We start from the raw sequence: 18351 nt of genomic DNA, 5'->3' as shown, positions 1-18351 counted from the left end.
AAAGTTGAGCTGTACATCGCTCAACATTGAAAGAAGTCACAGACCTCAGGTAAGCCCCACACCCACTCGAAGTCGAGGGTGGGGACTTTATCCCCATCTCAAGGCTGGTCCCGTACTAGGCATTTTACTGTAACCAAAGACAAATGGTAAGTCAAACTCCAAATCAAAAAGGATCACAAGCAGGTGAAGCGGGGCTTGAACACATCCAGTCACCCCTTCACCATCAATCTAAACAGAAGGTGCAGGGGCATCAAGGTGTCACTCCATCTCACTCCCAATCTCAGATTGAGGAGCAGATTCCACACTTGATCCCGATATGCCTTGAGTTTCCCAGGCCTTTAGTGACTCTGGAAATCGAGGTTTTTAAGGAGGATATGCTGCTCATATTTGACAATCTTCTGGCTCCCTCTGGCAACCCCCTGATGCGCTTTTGGGACCCGAGGATATGCAGGGGTCTCCAGTTGGGTTGCCGCTTGCGTATCTGTCGTCTGTGCCATCTGAACCCTGCAACCCGCCTCAGATTAGGCTCCGACTCCAGTGCCGACTTCCATTCTGGCTATATTCCCTGCTCTGGTCCTTCTTTCATCAACACCAGTCCTGATGTCAAAGGCGCCGGAGGTGGGGTCCCCTGCCGACTCTAGTGTCCGACCCTGAGACAAATCCATCTCAACACTTACTGAGGGCACACTTTAACCTCAATCCGGTGCACCCTGTTCCTGGTCAACCTGATTCAGACAATACACTCCCCCTACCACTAAGCCGTCTCAGAGGCTCCATCAACGTTTTAGTTTTGATTCGGACGAGAGTGTGCCACTTCTTAGAAATGACTATGGTGATAATGGGGATAATTTACACCCATTTTAGGATGATGACAGTTTATACATGGATTTACAGGAGGTCAGTGAGCTCGATACTTCTCCTGAAACCGGGTTGATTTCCTCAGAGGAGTGCTTCCCCTGCTGTCATATTCAGACATGGTGCTGAGGTCCTGGACCTACAACTCCCTGCTCCTGAAGTTAAAAAAAATGTCCTTTCTAAAGTTCCGCATTCTGTGTCTGCTTCCTATGAACCCTTACTCCCATTCATGGTAGCCCTAATTGAATCTCTTATGGGCACTTGGTCTAAGCTTTGCTCTTGCCCATCAGTGATCAGGCAGGTAGCCAGGCGCCACAAACCGGTGCTTGGCAACCATGATTTTCTTGCACAGCATCCTACTTCTGAGAGCTTGGTGGTCCAAGCTTCCATCAGCATGGTGAATCCTAATTAATTCCACATGACCCGCTCCCAGACAGAGAATCAAAAAGGATTGAGGTGTTTTGAAAACAAAAGTTCTCTTCGGTCAGCCTAACCCTGAGGTCAGTCAACGCAGCTTGCCTACCAGGCCGTTGCGCACACACACACACACCCACTGAGCCATAGCCATTGAGAGCTTGCTTGCAGTCCCGTAGGAGTTTAGGGCCTCCGTAGCTCAAAATATTCAAGATGATCAGGATGTAGCCAAATATGCAATTCAGGCTGGTCTGAAGACTACAGCGAGCAGTCGACACTAGTTTGTTGCAGGGCCCCCATGCTTGGATGCCATCCACTGTTTTCTGGCAAACTGCAGGGATCCCTTAATGATATGCTTTTTGATGGATTTCACCTATTTGGCAAAAGAGCTGATTGGACCCTGGAACTCTGCAAGGAAAGTTGGGCTGCAGCATGTTCCTTAGGCCTTTAGACCCCTTCCAGACAGTTTCCTCATCAGTTTGAGTTTGAGGCTACTCCAGAGGTTTGGCATACAGGCAATGCCAGGCTCTCCTGCCCCTATTGTAGTCACTACAGCCCTTTCATAACCGGGGTTGGTACATAGGTCTCCAGGAGATACAATCTTCCCAGTCCCCCTCCCCTGCAGCATCAGCCTCCAATTTCCATTAATTTGTGCTTCGTGGCTCACAAACACCCTGTTATGTTACGTTAATATAATTTAGAACACACAGCTACTCCAAGAGTATCCCGGCGTGAAACCAAGCAGGGGTGAAGATCATTAGATAAAGAGCAAAGTTTTCAATCGTTTCCTAAAGAATTTCGGGTCCTGGATACCACGAAGATCGAGGGGGAGGGAATTCCAAGCCACCGCTGCCTTATTTGCCAGGGAACTGCTACCAATTCTCGTAAGGTGAAACTGCGGAATAACCGCTAGAAGCTGCGCCGCTGAGCGCAGCTGTCTCGTGGGAGCATAAAACTTAAAGCACTTTCTTAGGTATACAGGGCCACGTTCATACAGGGCTGAGTGAGCCAAAGCAAGGGCCTTGAATTTGACTCTTTCTGCCACAGGGATCCAGTGGAGCTCGGGTAAATGTTGTTTTATACTAGCTCTCCCCGGAATATTAAGAGACCTTGCTGCAGCATTCTGAACTACCTGCAGCCTCTTCAACAAATATCCTGGCAAGCCAACATAAAGGGCATTTGCGTAATCCATACGTGAAAGGATTAAGGCACGAGTGACCATTTCCTTTGCTGCCCTAGGAAGCAAGGGAAAGAATTTCCTAAGTGATTTGAGGGTGCCAAAGCACTGTCCGACTAGCTTTTTTATCAGTGTGGAAAACCGGGGGTTTTCATCGAACCAAATTCCGAGGTTTTTGGTAGGTTGGTCCGCAGAATTGGGCAGAGTATAGTCAGCCAGTCAGAGTGATTCCCTAAGCTGGGGAGAAAAAGTCCCAAATAAAGGGATCTCTGATTTGTCCTCATTACACTTGAGCTGCGCGGCAAGGAGTCATTGAAAGACAGCTCTAAGGCATATTTTCGCTCGAGTAGTGGATAAATCATTTTTTCCCAAGTGTAGAGGAGCTGGGTATCATCAGCATAAGCGATGATCTTAGCACCCAACCCCTCCGCCAGCTGAATGAGCGGGGTGACATATATATTGAAGAGGAGGTGGCTCAAAGTGGAGCCCTGAGTCACTCCTGTAGTCACACTTTGAGGGGTCGATGAAGACGGGGGAATCCAAACTTGCTGCGTTCTGTCCTCTAGGAATGATTTTAACCATTTCCACTCAGACCCAAATATACCAATATCTGTGAGGTGGTTCAGTAACAACAAGTGAGGCACGGTACCTAATGCCGCAGAGAGGTCCAACAAAATCAGAGCCGCCCTGCCACCCGCCACCCGCCACCAAACAATCCCGAATGGCTTTGGAAATTTCAACCAGGGCCGTCTCCCTACTATATGAGGCTCTGAAGCATGATTGGGATGGGTGAATCAGGCCAGAACCTTCAACATAGTTGGTAAGCTGTTTATTAACAGCTTTCTCACAAACGTTCGCCACAGTAGGAAGGAGAGAAATAGGGAGAAATGTAGCTGGTAGAGATGGATATAAGGAAGGTTTTTTCAGTAGGGGCAAAAGTTTGGCCTGCCACCAAACTAAAGGAACTGTAGCAGTCTGTAGAGACATGTTAACAAGACTATTAACCTCTGGATTAATAACCTCTGCAGCTGAAGCTAGCAACCTGGCCAGGCATGGGTCAGATGGGGAGACTGACTTCAAGGATTTAAAAATCATCAGTGAGTCTTGCAGAGTAATAGGGGAAAAAGCTGCCAGAGATTATGATAAAGCGGAGGTATCTATTGGCCCTTTATGGAGCGAAAACCCTGTCATCGTGTTGGTGCCAATATTAAAGTTGGCTTCGAGAGCTTGAATCTTATCAATGAAGAAACTAGAAAGTTTTTCACAACAGCCGACCGAGGTAGGAAGAGTGACGGTCTCTGCAGTAGGGGCCAAAAAGCTCTGTACAATGGAAAACATTTCCATGGCATTTGTTTTAGGAGAGAGCAATGTGCTCGGCATAATAAAGGCACTTAGCGTTCGATATGGACGCATAGTTTGATTTCTGAGCTTCCCTTAATACTGACTTGGCTAAAAGGCAATAAGTCAGTCTCCAGCGGTGCTCTGGTTTTTTACAATGCTGTTTCAGCTCTATAAGCTCACTGGAGAACCACGGTTTTGGCGGGGAGTCTCTGGTTCGCCTGTTTGATGATGGAGATAGGTGCTCAACCGCCTGCGAGATCCAACTAGTGAAGCTCTCCAAAGCTTCTCCAAGATCGGCAGCCAAGGCTTGTGAGAGGCAGGATCCAGCATTTTTGTCCCAGAGTGGCAATTCGTCACATTCGACAGCTCTTCCGAACGTCCAGCAGGGCAATGCCCTTGCATTTATTTCAGACCCACTACAGCTTTCTCCCACATCAGAGCATCCATCAGAAGAGTACCTATTCATCTTATGTAGTAGGTGCAAGCTCTACTCTCGAAAGAAGCAGTAGAGAGGGTGCTGGACTAGGGGTGGGTTGTTGTTCTTGCTATTTTCTCGTGCCAAGAAAGGATAGAGGCCTTTGTCCTATTTTAGATCCATGCCCTCTGAATTTCTTCCTCTGGAAGGACAAATTCTAAATGCTAACATCGTCCCAAGTTCTGTCTGCCCTGGATCTGGTAGCCTCGGACCTGCGGGTCACAAACGTTAAGGTGCCCATCCTTCAGTCCCACAGTTGTTACCTGTGGTTCAAGGGTGGCTGAGGACATTTCCAATTTGCCTTGGTCCCCTTCAACCATACTCAGTACCCCTTGGGTGTTCACAAATGAAACCGCAGTGATCGCCAACCATCTTCGGAGGTTGGAGATACCAATTTTTTCCAACCTTAATGACTAGCTATTGAAGATGGGCTTGTCACATTCAGTCGTAGACCACCACTAGAATACAGAGGACCTCCTGACATTGTTCAGGTTTTCAGCTACTGAGCTGAAGTCTCACCTGACTCCTTCATAGAGCCTTGCTTTTATAGGAGCTATCTTATACACAGTGCAGTTCAGGCCATTCCTCCACTGCAACAAGTCTAGACCATTCAGTATTTGATGCCAGTGTTTCAGCTTGGTTCTGGATCTTGGTGAGAGCAGCTCTCTGGATTCTTGATCTGTTGGCCTCACTCATCCTTCTTGTTCACTTCGCAAGATGGCATATGAGGACTCCACAGTGGGGTCTGAAATATCAGTGAGCTTAGTACCAAGGAAACCAGTTGGATGGCATCCAAGTTTCAGGGAGACAGCACAAGATATGTGGTGGTAGCTGCTTGTCCACAGCCTGATCAGTGGCAAACCCCTCTCCCTTTCCCACCCAGAGCTGATGTTGGTGAAGGAAACATCTCTGCTGGGTTGCATTCATCTGGGAGAGGAAGGTATCGGAGGACTCTGGTCTGCGGCGGGAAACCACCTCCGTATTAGTCTATTGGATGTGCAGGCCATTTGCTCAATGTGGAAGGCCTTCCTACTAACTATCAAGGGTAGGCTAGTACAGGTCCTGACTGCCAACACCACGGGCATGAGGTACTGCAAAAAGAAGAGTGAAGTAGTATCCTCTGTGCAGCGTCAAGAGGCTCTGAATCCGTGGAGGTGGTTGGAATGTCAGGGGATGTCCCGGATTGTGAACCACGTACAAGCTCAGCTGGCTTTACCTGACCGATCCCAAATGGCGGCTACACGAGGTGGCACAAGGTGTCTTTCGACAATGGGGAGAAACCTGGGTTGATCTTTTCTCTACCACCGACAAAACGCAGTGGTCCAAACGTTTAGGAGTTGGAGTACCTGCAAAGTACCTCTCTAGGACATGCATTATGACTGACTGGAGTGGTACACAGGACTCCTGTATGCATTCCCATCTTTGCCTCTCCCACCAAGTCTTTGGAAGAAGATCAGAATCGACCAGGCTCACGCCATCCTAGTGGCCTCATATGTGGCCAAGAGAGTTAGTACCATGGAACATCTATGCTACCACTATGGTAGAAACTTATGTCACAAGAGCAGGACAAGTTTTCTTCACCCACACCTGTGCAAACTACATTTCCATGTGTGGAGATTGAGCGGCGACAGTTGATAAAGTTTGACTTGCCAAATGAAGTTATGAATGCTACCCTGGCTACGGGGCACCTATCCACAAAGTGCACTGGGAAAATGTGTGACCTGGTATGGAGGCTGCAGGAAAGCACAGCTGTTGGATATTTTATTTGCTTTGTCCTTTTTCAGCAAGGCTTTGAGGTGGGCACTAATAAAGGGTATTTATCAGCCCTCCTGTATTGCTGCATTTACCTGACCGATCATCCTTATTTAAGTCACCTGTTGTGATGTGATTTATTAAAGGGTTAATACACATGTTCCCTTCCAAACCGTTTGTGAAGCCACAGTAAGACCTTACTTTGGTCTCGACTTTTCTCATTTGAATTCCTTTTCAGCTGATGTGTAGCTGCTTATTGCATCTTCTAACACTAAAGACTGTTTTCCTATTTGTGATCACTTAAGCTTGTTGCATGAGTGAGCTCCAGGCTCTCTCAGTGCAACTGCCCTACATCACCTTTTCCCAGACAAACTGGTGCTGAGGACCACAGTGGCCTTTTTGCTAAATTTCGTGACTCTTTTTTGGCGCTTGACAATCCATCCCCCGTCCATCGTTCTTTACCCTGTTTCACCCTTTGAAAGAGTAGAAAAGACGATATTGCTTGGACCCCAAAAGAGCTTTACACCTTTTTCACCAATCACACCAAAGACCATTGGGCAGACAATCCGTGTTTTTGTGGGGGGGTTCTTGTGTGTAAAGAAAAGTGGTGCAGAAAAGGACTCTGTCAGGGTGGCTAGACTTTTGCATTAATAGAAGCTATGCACTGCCCAAAGAGCAGCCTCTGGAACAACTAAGGGTCCAACCCTCCAAGGCTGCTACAACTGCATCCGCCGGTGGAGTGCCTGCCTGTCATTGACATCTGTCAGACTGCAATGTAGGCATCAGTGCACCCATTCACGAAGCCCCACTGCCATGATAGTCACTTCCTACTGAAAAGGCATTTCATTTGTTCGGTCCCAGCAGGAATTTTTGTTCAGAACCCACGCCACAGACCCTCCACATTAGGAGGTACTGCTTTGGCATCTGTTCTAAAGGTGAGAAATCTGCAGTTAGAAGAATCCATCAAAAGAGCAAGTTACTTACCTTTCTGTATTGTTCTTTCTGGTGGATCCACTATGTAACTCACTGCCCTTCCATCTCCCTGTTTTGCGGAATCATCTCTTTTCCCCATCTAAAAAGGTCCCAACTGAAAGATCTAGCCATTGGTACCTCTAGTTGTTTTGTGCTCTGCATCTTAGGGCAAGGAAAAAGCTATGCAAGAAACTGATGTTGGGAGCTCAGGGGTGGCGCTTATATGCGGCTGTGGTCTACCACTTCCGGAACGGAACACAGTCAACGTGGAGCCACACAGTGCCACGTAATGGCATGTGGGAGCACTGCTATCAAATCTTCCATATCCAGTCTGGTACCTGGGGAATATTCTAAAGGTGAGGAGTCCATGGTTAGATAAAATAGGCACCAGAAAGAGTGTTACCAAAGGTAAATAGCTTGTTCTTCTAAACTCTCGCATTTCTGTTGTTAGTTTAGAATCAATTAAGAAAGACAAGTAATCAAAAACACAGTTGCTCAATAAATCCAAAATCATGTTCTTGAACTGAATGAATTGATGCCTCAATAAACTTCTTTAAATCAAATATTCCCACTTTAATGGGAAATTTCTCACACAATAAATGACTCCCAGGACCATAATGCCAGCAAAGTATTTAGTTAGTGTATTGAAATTGGAAATTTTGCAGCTTATGATAACATTACACAAATATTTTACCCATCTATCCTTTAGCTAGCTTCGACTCTACAAAACTTCTACTCCTCTTAAGTTAGCTAACACTTTCCTAGAATAACTCCACTCTTACAATGTGGACAATAGATGTAGACAGCAAATGGAACCCCTCTGCAAGGCATTTCTCTTCCAGTTGAATAAAATTAAATCTCTCAACCAAAGCCAAATTGTCATCCCCCAAACAAGCAAAGCATAGGGAGCTGTTTTGCCTTGGTAGGCTGTAAAGAATGGCGCAGAGGAAAACCCACACCCATACTTGGCATTGAATTTAGTTATACCTCATTGGGCATCCACAACTTTTGATTTAACCTCATCGGAATTTCTTCACCATGGTAGATTACTTAACAATAGTGCACACAAATATGTGTAAGCTATAACTTCTTAGAGTTTATAGTCCGAAGACCAGCACTTCATCTTCAATCTCATAAACCCAAAGATCAAAACGTTAGCATTAACAACTCTAATGGTAAGGCCGATAGATCTAGTGCTGCTGACTTCGGAATTGGGGAACCAGGTTTAAGTCTTTGACTCTGCTCAATAGTCTATGATTCTGAGCAAATTACCTAATCCCCAGTGCCTAAAAATAATGTTTAATAACAAATGTTTTTTTTCAAACAATTGCTGTGGGTACCTTATTTTATTTTTCCTTAATTTTTCTTCAAAAAATTGAGTTATATTATTTTTACATGTTGTGTTTTAAGTGTTTTTGTTTAAATTAATTCCCGAACTATAGTTGCTATAATATTAAAACAAATGTTTCGCGTAATCTGGCTCTTGTCAAGCACTCTATTGAGCCCTATATTAAACTGGGAAAAAATCTACTAAGTGGATTAAGTGAATTGCCTCTGGGAGCTATATGACTTAATATTTCTCTTCATGTAGCGTTGAGTGTAAGTGTGTGTACTGGAGGCAAGTGTGATTACATCCAGTAGTGTTTAGAATAATTGTTGGTTCTCCTCAAACAACACCATGCGACAAAAAAGTTGTATACCTTAGTTTGGGAGGTGATTTAGTCGATATAGGGTCATTGACCTATTATTACGTTGAGAAGCTGTAATGATGGAGGGCAATAGTAATACATTAACTGCCTAATCAAAATCTCCCAGATGAATGGCATTTACCATTTAGTAGAAACCAATTTGCAGAACGTTTTTTCCTGGGTTGCTTTTTAGAATAGTTTGTTATGTTGTAAATGCCAGTGGGTGTAAGAATAGACTCTCTAGGTTGATTTGTTAGTTTTTGCATATATGGTTCCCATCCGTTCCCTCATTGTCTCAGTAGATGAATTTAATTTATTTTTGGTCTCTTCTAGTCAGCGAATGTGCTGTATTGAAGAGACATGTTGTATATAATTTGTGGGCTTCAGCCCACCTCTAGGCTTCCCATTTGCTGGCTCCATCGTCACTCTCAGATTCTTTCTTCTCATTTGTCCATGGCATGCATGTGTCATGCCTCTTCCTGTATTTAGCCCACTCTGAGAGCATGGACCCCACTGCTCCCATTTTAGCAACTGTTTTAGGAACTACTATTTTCTTTGTTGAAGAGCAGGTCACACGAGCACTTGTTTTTATTCGCTCTGTTTCTGTAAACAGGCCTGCAAGTTTTGTTCTTATCTTGTCACATTGCTGTGCATTCAAAGACGGAGGTTAAATGTGAGATGCTGTTTTCCAAGGGCGCCTGCTTACTTTTCTTTCGCTGACTTCTAAGTGAGAGGATTTATTTTGACCCTTTACGGCTAATTTTTGAAACACCCCTTTTGGCATGTTGACATGAACACGAAGCAACCTGATGCTTAACAATACAACACCCGCTATAAACCTTGGGCAGTTGTCAGACCAATCACACACACAGCAGGCAGCCCCTTATCAGCTGAGAGGGCTGCGTGATGATTCAGAACCAATGGCTCTCTTTGTAGAATGACTGCACATTTTACATTTTTATCATGTGAATAGAAAATGCTGTCATTTTGCCACCGGTCCTGCTGACACACGTCTGTATGTTGAGTGTGTGATTGTTTTGTTCAGCCGGTGCATGCCTGTGGTGAGCTGACAGTCTGTGCTGACCTGCGTGGTTTCTTCCTGCGTTCTTTAAAGTAAAGCACATTGAAGGACCTACGCAGGTGCCAACTCTGCAAATAGCAGCTTAGAAATAAAATAGCCTGTTATGAAATAAACCACGGACAGTCGGCAGACAAATCACACACACAGCGAGCAGCATCTTATCAGCTGAGAGGACGGCGTGATGATTCAGAAGCAGTGGCTCTTTTTGTAGAATGGCTTCACATTTTATGTTTGTATCGTTTATATAGAAAATGGGAGTTACCTGCAGGGTTGGGCTGCAGAACATGGCCTGCAGCCAGCCCCTCCGTGCATAGATGAAGACCGTGTGCAGCATAGGTTGGTTTCTATGCAGTGGGTTGGCTGACCTGCAGCTGCCTTGTCATGTTATTTGAAATGCCATTAGTGGTGTCATTTAACATATCATGAGAGATGTAATACGTGATGTCATAAGCAGTGCTTGGCGGGAGTGTAAATTATAGTTACTTCAACAATTATAACTAGTTAATTTCAGTTTGTTTTTTTAAGTTTAGTTCTCATGTCATTTTAACATTTAATTATAACATCACTTTAACCTTTGTATTTTTTTAACTATATATATATATATATATATATATATATATATATATATATATATATATATATATATATATATATATATATATATATATATATATATAGAATTATAGATGGTAACAGAGATTACAGGAATGTTTTAAACTAAGGAATCAAACAGACAAGGAAAGCCAAGCTCGAGTTGCCTATGATGTCACACAGAACCCCAAGGTTCACTTTTTACCCATCTAAAATTGTATGTTATGTATGGACCCAAAATCATCTGCCCTGCTTTTAACTGCTGCGCAGGGGCAGAGGAGTAATTGGGGATCCATACAAGGCCTTCCTTCGGTGTTCAAAATGGGGGGTGAGGAGGGAGGAGAGAGCCTAGCAGCAGGGTTAAAATGGGCCATGTCTTGCCGGTGCTCAGAACTGGCAGTTCTAAAAAGCAGTTGCGGAGATGGGTCCCTTTCGGGCTCTCTATTGTTGCCCTCAACATCAGGCTGAAAAACAAATCAGTGGCACCCTTCACTGCCTTCGGTGTAACTTCAAAGAGAGTGGTTCGAGTTCTTTAACAGTCCCACCATTTCAGAACTGAAGCATTATCAATATTATATACATTGAAGCCATGGCTGTTGCTTATTCATGTTATGCAACGAACACGCATTGACAAAGCCAATAGTACCGACTTGTTGTAAGTGTAATGTTACTTGCTGTATTATGTATCTGGCTGTAATGACAGAAGCGGCAAAATGCCAGTCGGGAGGCACACTATGCTAAGCATAGATTTTTAGATTATGTGTTTGTAAGACACACCCTTAATTGCATCGGCCACGCCCCTTTGAGAGACGACCCACTTTGTTCATCCCACTTAAAGCTCTGCCTGGCATGCTGCCACTCACCCGCACCACTCTCTATGCCTTCCCTTCGCCCCCTCGTAGCTGTGCTTGAAGTTGCCAACTCTGCTCTGATAGGCTCTTAGACAGAACAGCCGGTGCCGCTTGGAATTCTTTTATGACGTAAGAACAGCCGGTGCCACCTGGAATTCTTTTATGACGTAGCGACAGTGGGTGACAGCTCCTGCTAGCAACTGTTGCTACGTCTTAGCAGTGAGCTGCTGGACTTGAAGATAGTAGTTCATGCCAGCGGCTCTCCACATAACACATATTTTATATATACATATTATAGACAGGACATTTTACCATGAAAGCTATCGAGGGTGTTGTTGAAATGTACTCTATGCTTGCCAAGAGGAGTGACGTAAGATGCGTTTTTTCCAGCCCTTGGTAGGTCTCTGCAGTGACGGCTTGTTTTCATTTCTTGGCAGGACTCGGCTCAGGAGAGTGGCATCACCCGAGACATCCACCGCACCTTCCCGGCCCACGACTACTTCAAAGACTCGGAGGGAGACGGACAGGAGTCGCTGTACAAGATCTGCAAGGTGGGCTGCGGCGAGTACGCCGAGCAGCATGCTAGAGTGCGTGCCTGTGAACGTGTGACTGCCTGAAAAGGAAACTTGGGGAAGAGGTTAATGATGACCACGTCTCTCTAGGATGGTGTCGGTTGGCAGATGGGTGTGTGAGACAGAAGCGTTTTGTGAGTGACTTATAGTCACCATTATTTTGTGTCATTTTCCGAGTTTAAAAGCTGGTACATATTCATGAGGTTACGAGATTCCTCCAAGAGCATTTGCAGGTTTAGTTTACGAACCTAATGAATTTTGGGAGTTACAGTCCTAGTCACACCTGACAACACGGACTTGTAAAAGACTAGAGCATTCCATCCTTGTGGCCAGGGCCAGGGCTCCTCTGGTGGCATCCCCCCTTCTGACGAGAGCATCTAGGTCGGGGCACCTTGTTGCTAAATGGAGATGGACTACCACAGCCCTGCCTTGGGGACTCTGCCTACTTGTGGTGACATCTCCTGTGCTTTTGCACATTTGTTGTAGCGCCCTTGCACACTACCGCCCTCCTTGCACTGGTCGGTGGCATTTGCTTCTTTACGTTTTTTTAACACACATTATTGACGTAAAATATTGTGAAGTCATCATCTGAACTTAAGGCAGAAAGACCGCCACTCACCCACCCTCCTGCCCCAATACCCTCTTACATCGCTACAGTACTCACTTAAAGAGAGGACAATACAGAACGTGGCGACACAAACCCCTAGGAAATAGAGGGGAGGCTGTCGACACAAAAACACATTCATAAACACAACCCACCACTAGAATGGTTAGTTATGCAAATCATTAAACACTAACCAGACATTCCATTGTTTTGACTTTCATATTTTCCATGCCTCTTAGCCTTCTTGTACTTGGAAAAGATTGATCCCTCTCTGCCAGTCATCCACCATCCAGTTATGTTTCCATCTTCATTTCTTTAGCAGTGTGGGGATTATGTGCAGGCTGTTTGGTTTTTAGCCCAGTAAAACTTTCTTGCCAACATTCTGAGTCCAAAAAAGAGATTATTCAGGTTTCGAAGCCACAAATTAACCTCATGATAGCTTCAAGAAGCGGAAATTAAATGTTGCTTAGACACAGTGGCTTTAGGACACTCACGCTGCTAACCTTAACCTCGGTAAAATATATCCTCAACAAAGCATACCGTTGCAGTGCTGTCAGTCACTGGCTACGGTGGCTGATGCGTGGTATGTGTTTGAAGGTGCTGTGCAGCTATCAGAAGCTCGGTGGTAAAAAAAAGTGTCTTGCTTTAGATCCTTCACTGGTTCAATCCACAGCTTAACCAAAAGCAAGTGAATGACCCTGGTACTTAGATGGTCTGCACTTTTACCAACAAGGCAGAACCCTAATTTCTAAACCAGTAGAGCTGGGAGTTATTTACAAGACTGTTATTTCAGACAGGAAGCAGGACATGGTCCTTTGGTACCTGTGTGTTTGTGTGGTACTGGGTAGTGTATGTGGGAACTCCACATTAATTGATGGGGCAAACATGTGGAAGGCCCTGTCTGCTGCCAGTACCTGTTGGGTGAACTGTAAGCACCAAAGTGTTGAAGGATTCAGATGGGGCATTGTGTACATCAAAGACAAGGGGAGGACTGGAACATATCGAGCACACAGAGAATCATATTGTTTTTTCTGTATGTATGACATTCCAAAGAAAGGCATTCTTCTAGTAATGATGGGTCTGTAGAGTTTTGTCATGAATCAAATTCAGGCCAAATTCAAGAGAACCATTTTAGAGCTGCTAGATATGGCACATTTAAAGCTTCCTGGATTTGGATTATGCTTCCAAGTTTTAATTTGCCTAGTCAAAAAAAGCTATATGTTGTTTTCTAGACACGTTTTCAAGGGACAAGATGCTTTGGAGGGATGGGAAAAGCATGGTGTGTTAAAAAGCCAGTGGTGCCTCATTTGCACATTTTTTCTAGTTAGTTGGCCTACAAGATTTTGTAAAAACTATTATGAAGGTTTATTTTGTTCCACTAAGCCTTCCATCTGTTGGTGCTGTTCTTATATTTGTCAAAAAACAAAGTTGATGAACAGAATGTAGAACAATGTCATACATTCACCCCAGTACAAGGATCTGGGCCTAAATCCATCGTTTTTTTGCACTCCACACCACCCTGGGTTAGACACTGGCTATATGCAAATCAGCTCTGACCCTGTGCCTCATGGGAACAGTCCAGTCCGAACTACCAAGCCATGTCTTTCCCAGACCGGAATCAAGCATCCAAGGACCGGTTTCTGGCTATCAGCCTTCTTCAGCCTGGATAGCTTGACTCCAGTGGTGTGGAGAGCCTGGGCTGGACTGGACTGTACCCATGGGGCACAGGGTCAGAGCTGATTTGCATATAGCCAGTGTCTAACCCAGGGTGGTGTGGAGTGCAAAAAAACGATGGATTTAGGCCCAGATCCTTGTACTGGGGTGAATGTATGACATTGTTCTACATTCTGTCCATCAACTGTGTTTTTTGCAATTTTCACCCCGAGTGTGCTGGGTATACTCAGACGTGAGTCCCAGGCTCTCCACACCACTGGAGTCAAGCTATCCAGGCTGAATGAAGGCTGATAGCCAGAAACCGGTCCTTGGATGCTTGATTCCGGTCTGGGAAAGACATGGCTTGGTAGTTCGGACTGGACTGTACCCATGGGGCACAGGGTCAGAGCTGATTTGCATATAGCCAGTGTCTAACCCAGGGTGGTGTGGAGTGCAAAAAAACGATGGATTTAGGCCCAGATCCTTGTACTGGGGTGAATGAATGACATTGTTCTACATTCTGTCCATCAACTGTGTTTTTTGCAATTTTCACCCCGAGTGGGCTGGGTATGCTCAGACGTGAGTCCCAGGCTCTCCACACCACTGGAGTCAAGCTATCCAGGCTGAATGAAGGCTGATAGCCAGAAACCGGTCCTTGGATGCTTGATTCCGGTCTGGGAAAGACATGGCTTGGCAGTTCGGACTGGACTGTACCCATGGGGCACAGGGTCAGAGCTGATTTGCATATAGCCAGTGTCTAACCCAGGGTGGTGTGGAGTGCAAAACAACGATGGATTTAGGCCCAAATCCTTGTACTGGGGTGAATGTATGACATTGTTCTACATTCTGTCCATCAACTGTGTTTTTTGCAATTTTCACCCCAAGTGTGCTGGGTATACTCAGACGTGAGTCCCAGGCTCTCCACACCACTGGAGTCAAGCTATCCAGGCTGAATAAAGGCTGATAGCCTGAAACCGGTCCTTGGATGCTTGATTCCGGTCTGGGAAAGACATGGCTTGGTAGTTCGGACTTGACTGTACCCATGGGGCACAGGGTCAGAGCTGATTTGCATATAGCCAGTGTCTAACCCAGGGTGGTGTGGAGTGCAAAAAAACAATGGATTTAGGCCCAGATCCTTGTACTGGGGTGAATGTATGACATTGTTCTACATTCTGTCCATCAACTGTGTTTTTTGTTCTTATATTTGTCATCATCAATCCTGAAAGGACTAGAGGGTTCTTGTCCGTCGTTACCTCCCGGAGTAATCCAGCTCAAATGTAGTTATGATCAGTTTTTGCTGTTACTCAACGGTGTAGCTTTGGGGTATCAAGTGGCTTAATTTACTAGAGCAAAAAGGGGGAGCCCTGATAATTAAAAAGGAACTTCTGTAACAGGCATAGTTTAAAGAGGAGTTTTGAAGGCCTCACCTGGCTAGAAAAACACTTTCTGAAATGAATTTCTGTGTCACCTCCTAATAAACAACTGTTTGTCAGGTTGATCACCTTGGCACAACAATGTTGGTGTGCAAGAATCTGTCAGTGTTGTTCGAGGAAGTTCTGTGTTTTTAGGTTTGTCTGACCATACCCAGCCATTCTTGTTCTTGAAGGAGGACCCCAGAGTTTCATTGTTGCTCTCGTTTTTAGAATTTGTGGTATTGTAATTGCATTTATATAGTACTTACTGTGAGAAGTTGGCCTGGTATATGCTGTCCACTAATTAAAGTGGGCGCCTTGCACCAGTCCAAACGACCCTGAGGATGTATGAGGTCAAAGATAACTTTTAGAACGCTATCCTAGTGGTAGCCGTGGAGAGCAGCCTTCAGGTTTAATCTTGAAGGAATGTAAAGCAGCTTGTTTTACCAGAATATCACCTCCTGAATGACTAAATGAAGGGGAACCATATAGTAGTTCTATAAAAATATGTATTTATTAATATAACACTCTCTATCATCTACACAAGGATAGAACATAAAGCACACAATACGAGATCATTAGAACAGTTATAAGTAGCACAATACACAGTGGGCTCCAGAGGGAGACCAAACCATATACTAAAATAAAATAGTGGTATAATAATCACGACTGGGATCAAGACAAGGTCTGGAGAACGTAGAATCACTGGGACCCCAAGGAACCACCCAAGGTGAGTAGAGAGGGACCCCATGTAGGACGGGTGCAGTGTGCCAACACGACCATGGGCTCCATGCAATTCTATGGGGAAGTCACAGTTGTCATTTTAAAGTCTAAAGACCCTTCTAGGAGGACTTTGAGCAAACCCTTTGGAACTTAAGAGGTTAGAGAGCCCCCCACCCATCGCTACCGTAGTACCTGAGTTACCTATTCCCGGGGAGCCGTGTGAATTGGTCTGAAGTGCTGTTGGGAACCGCCGTTGTTCTCATTGGAGGGCTGTGAAGAAGTACTGCTGCAGTGAAGGTGAAAAGGATCTGAAGGAATCCAAGCCTTTATGCTGGAAGGAAGGAACTTGAAAGCAGAGGGGGCAGAGTCTGGGGCTTAGTAGATGAATGCCTGATGTCAGGTGCTTAAGGTGCAAAGAAGGGATGCTTTACTCTGCAGCCATGAGGACCAGGAGACATCGAGGATGACCAGGAGCTGCATGTGAGCTGTCCCACGAAGTGCTGAGGGGTATCAGCAAGCCTTGGCAAAAGCAACCCACGCCGGAAGGTCAAACAGGTTACGGTGTGGACCAGCAAGGTCCAGGGAACTCACTAAGAAATGGGGAGTCAGGGCACATCTGGAGCAACCAGGAAAGTCCAAGAGAAATCAAGATGACCCTCAGAGGACCCACAGGCCGAATAACCAGGAGTCGCGAGGGGACCTTTAGCAATATTATAAAGTGCCAGCCCACAGAGCACTCAGGGCAAGGGGGCCAGAGTTCTTTGGTGCAGATACTGCTCAAGGTCAGGATTACAGAGAGTCCAATGCACAAGCTCGGGAATCGCCAACAAGCATATGCAACTGCAATTGGATGCAGTGCACAGGGGTTCGGGTTATGCAGTCCCCACGAGGGATACTGGTCTCAAACTTGCTGAGAGGGCAGATCGACCTCAGGGACTTTCAGAAACCCATCTCTTGTGTTGCTGAAATCTTCAGAGTCTGCAGGAGCTCAGGAGCAGCAGACCGGTCAGTTGCGTTAAGGGGCCTGTTAGAGCAGGGGAGTGACTCCTTCACTCCAAGGGAGATTCTTCAGTTGTCTTTAGTGCACCACAGGTCCTGCACAGAGCCTGTATTGAGCCAGGGCACAAACTAAGCTCCGGACAGAAAGGGGGACTAGGTCGAGCCCAGTCGAGGTCCGGAGAAGTCCAGAGTGTCCAGACGGTCGAAGGCCAGTGGTTTCTTCTTGTAGAATCTTTTCCACTTAAAATCTAAAGTTTTACAGCCAGGTAAGCCCTTTTGTACCCACTGGACAGGGTTGGACAGATTCAGGGGACTCTCCTAGGGCAGGGACAGGACAGAGGGGTGGTTACACCCATGTCCTTTGTTCAGTTTCGTGCCAGAGCAGGAGCCAATGGCTCCCAGAACTGGTCTGAGCTAGACTATGCACAGGGACACCAAATGTGCCCCAGGTGCAGACTTTCAGGCACTCTCAGAGTGCACCCACCCAGCTCCAATACACTAATCCCTGTCTGGGACATGGTCACACCTCGGCTCAGCAGCAGGAGGGCAGAAATGTGTCTCTGGTCGGCAGCATCCATTTTGTGCTGACTGGGTCGAGGAGTCTGGCACCGGATAGACCAGTAACCCCACAAAGTTCCGTTCTGAAGGGTGGAATCATACCTCTCACACCGGTTACCGGTGTGCAGGTATGAGTCCAAGGTGTTTGATACCAAACATGATATGTTTCTATGTAGCCGTTTTCGAGATAGCATTTACCGCGAGGTTATAATGCACCTCTACCTATATATCCGGCTGATTCAAAGACAATCTGGGAGAATGGTCTCTGAAGGCTGCAGAGAGGCTCTGCTCATGCAGGGGCACCCTCTCACATAAAACCCAGCACCCTGCCTTCAGGATTGATAAGGCCTGTTATAGGGGTGACTTATACGTTTTAAGTGCAGTGACCAGTAGATATAATGAACCTATATCTAAAGTAAGTGGTGCAAGCACCACTTACTTTAGATATAGTAACACAGGTTGCAGTAGCAGACCTGTAAGTCCATTTTGCATGGCCTCTCATGGGTGGCATAATACATACTTCAGCCCAGGGGAGGCGTCTGGATTAGCTTTGCCCTGGGCACATGGCTACCATATACTAGGGACTGATAAGAGTACCCGAGTATCCAATCTGGAGTGTACCTTACATGTATG

At 45.7% G+C, this 18351-nt stretch overlaps 1 protein-coding gene across 1 annotated transcript in view; it reads left to right on the top strand.

The window, feature by feature from the left end:
- LOC147747918 (rab GTPase-activating protein 1-like) overlaps positions 1–18351 on the top strand; it is a 1062456-nt gene that overhangs the window by 877441 nt on the left and 166664 nt on the right. The window contains exon 16 of the mRNA XM_086926396.1: positions 11635–11748. Coding sequence (XP_086782522.1) covers positions 11635–11748 — 114 coding nt within the window. The remainder of the gene's footprint in view (positions 1–11634; positions 11749–18351) is intronic.

The sequence above is a fragment of the Lissotriton vulgaris genome, chromosome 1_1, assembly GCF_964263255.1.
Source record: "Lissotriton vulgaris chromosome 1_1, aLisVul1.2, whole genome shotgun sequence".
Lineage (NCBI taxonomy): Eukaryota > Metazoa > Chordata > Amphibia > Caudata > Salamandridae > Lissotriton > Lissotriton vulgaris.
This window is presented reverse-complemented; position numbering and strand designations above follow the sequence as displayed.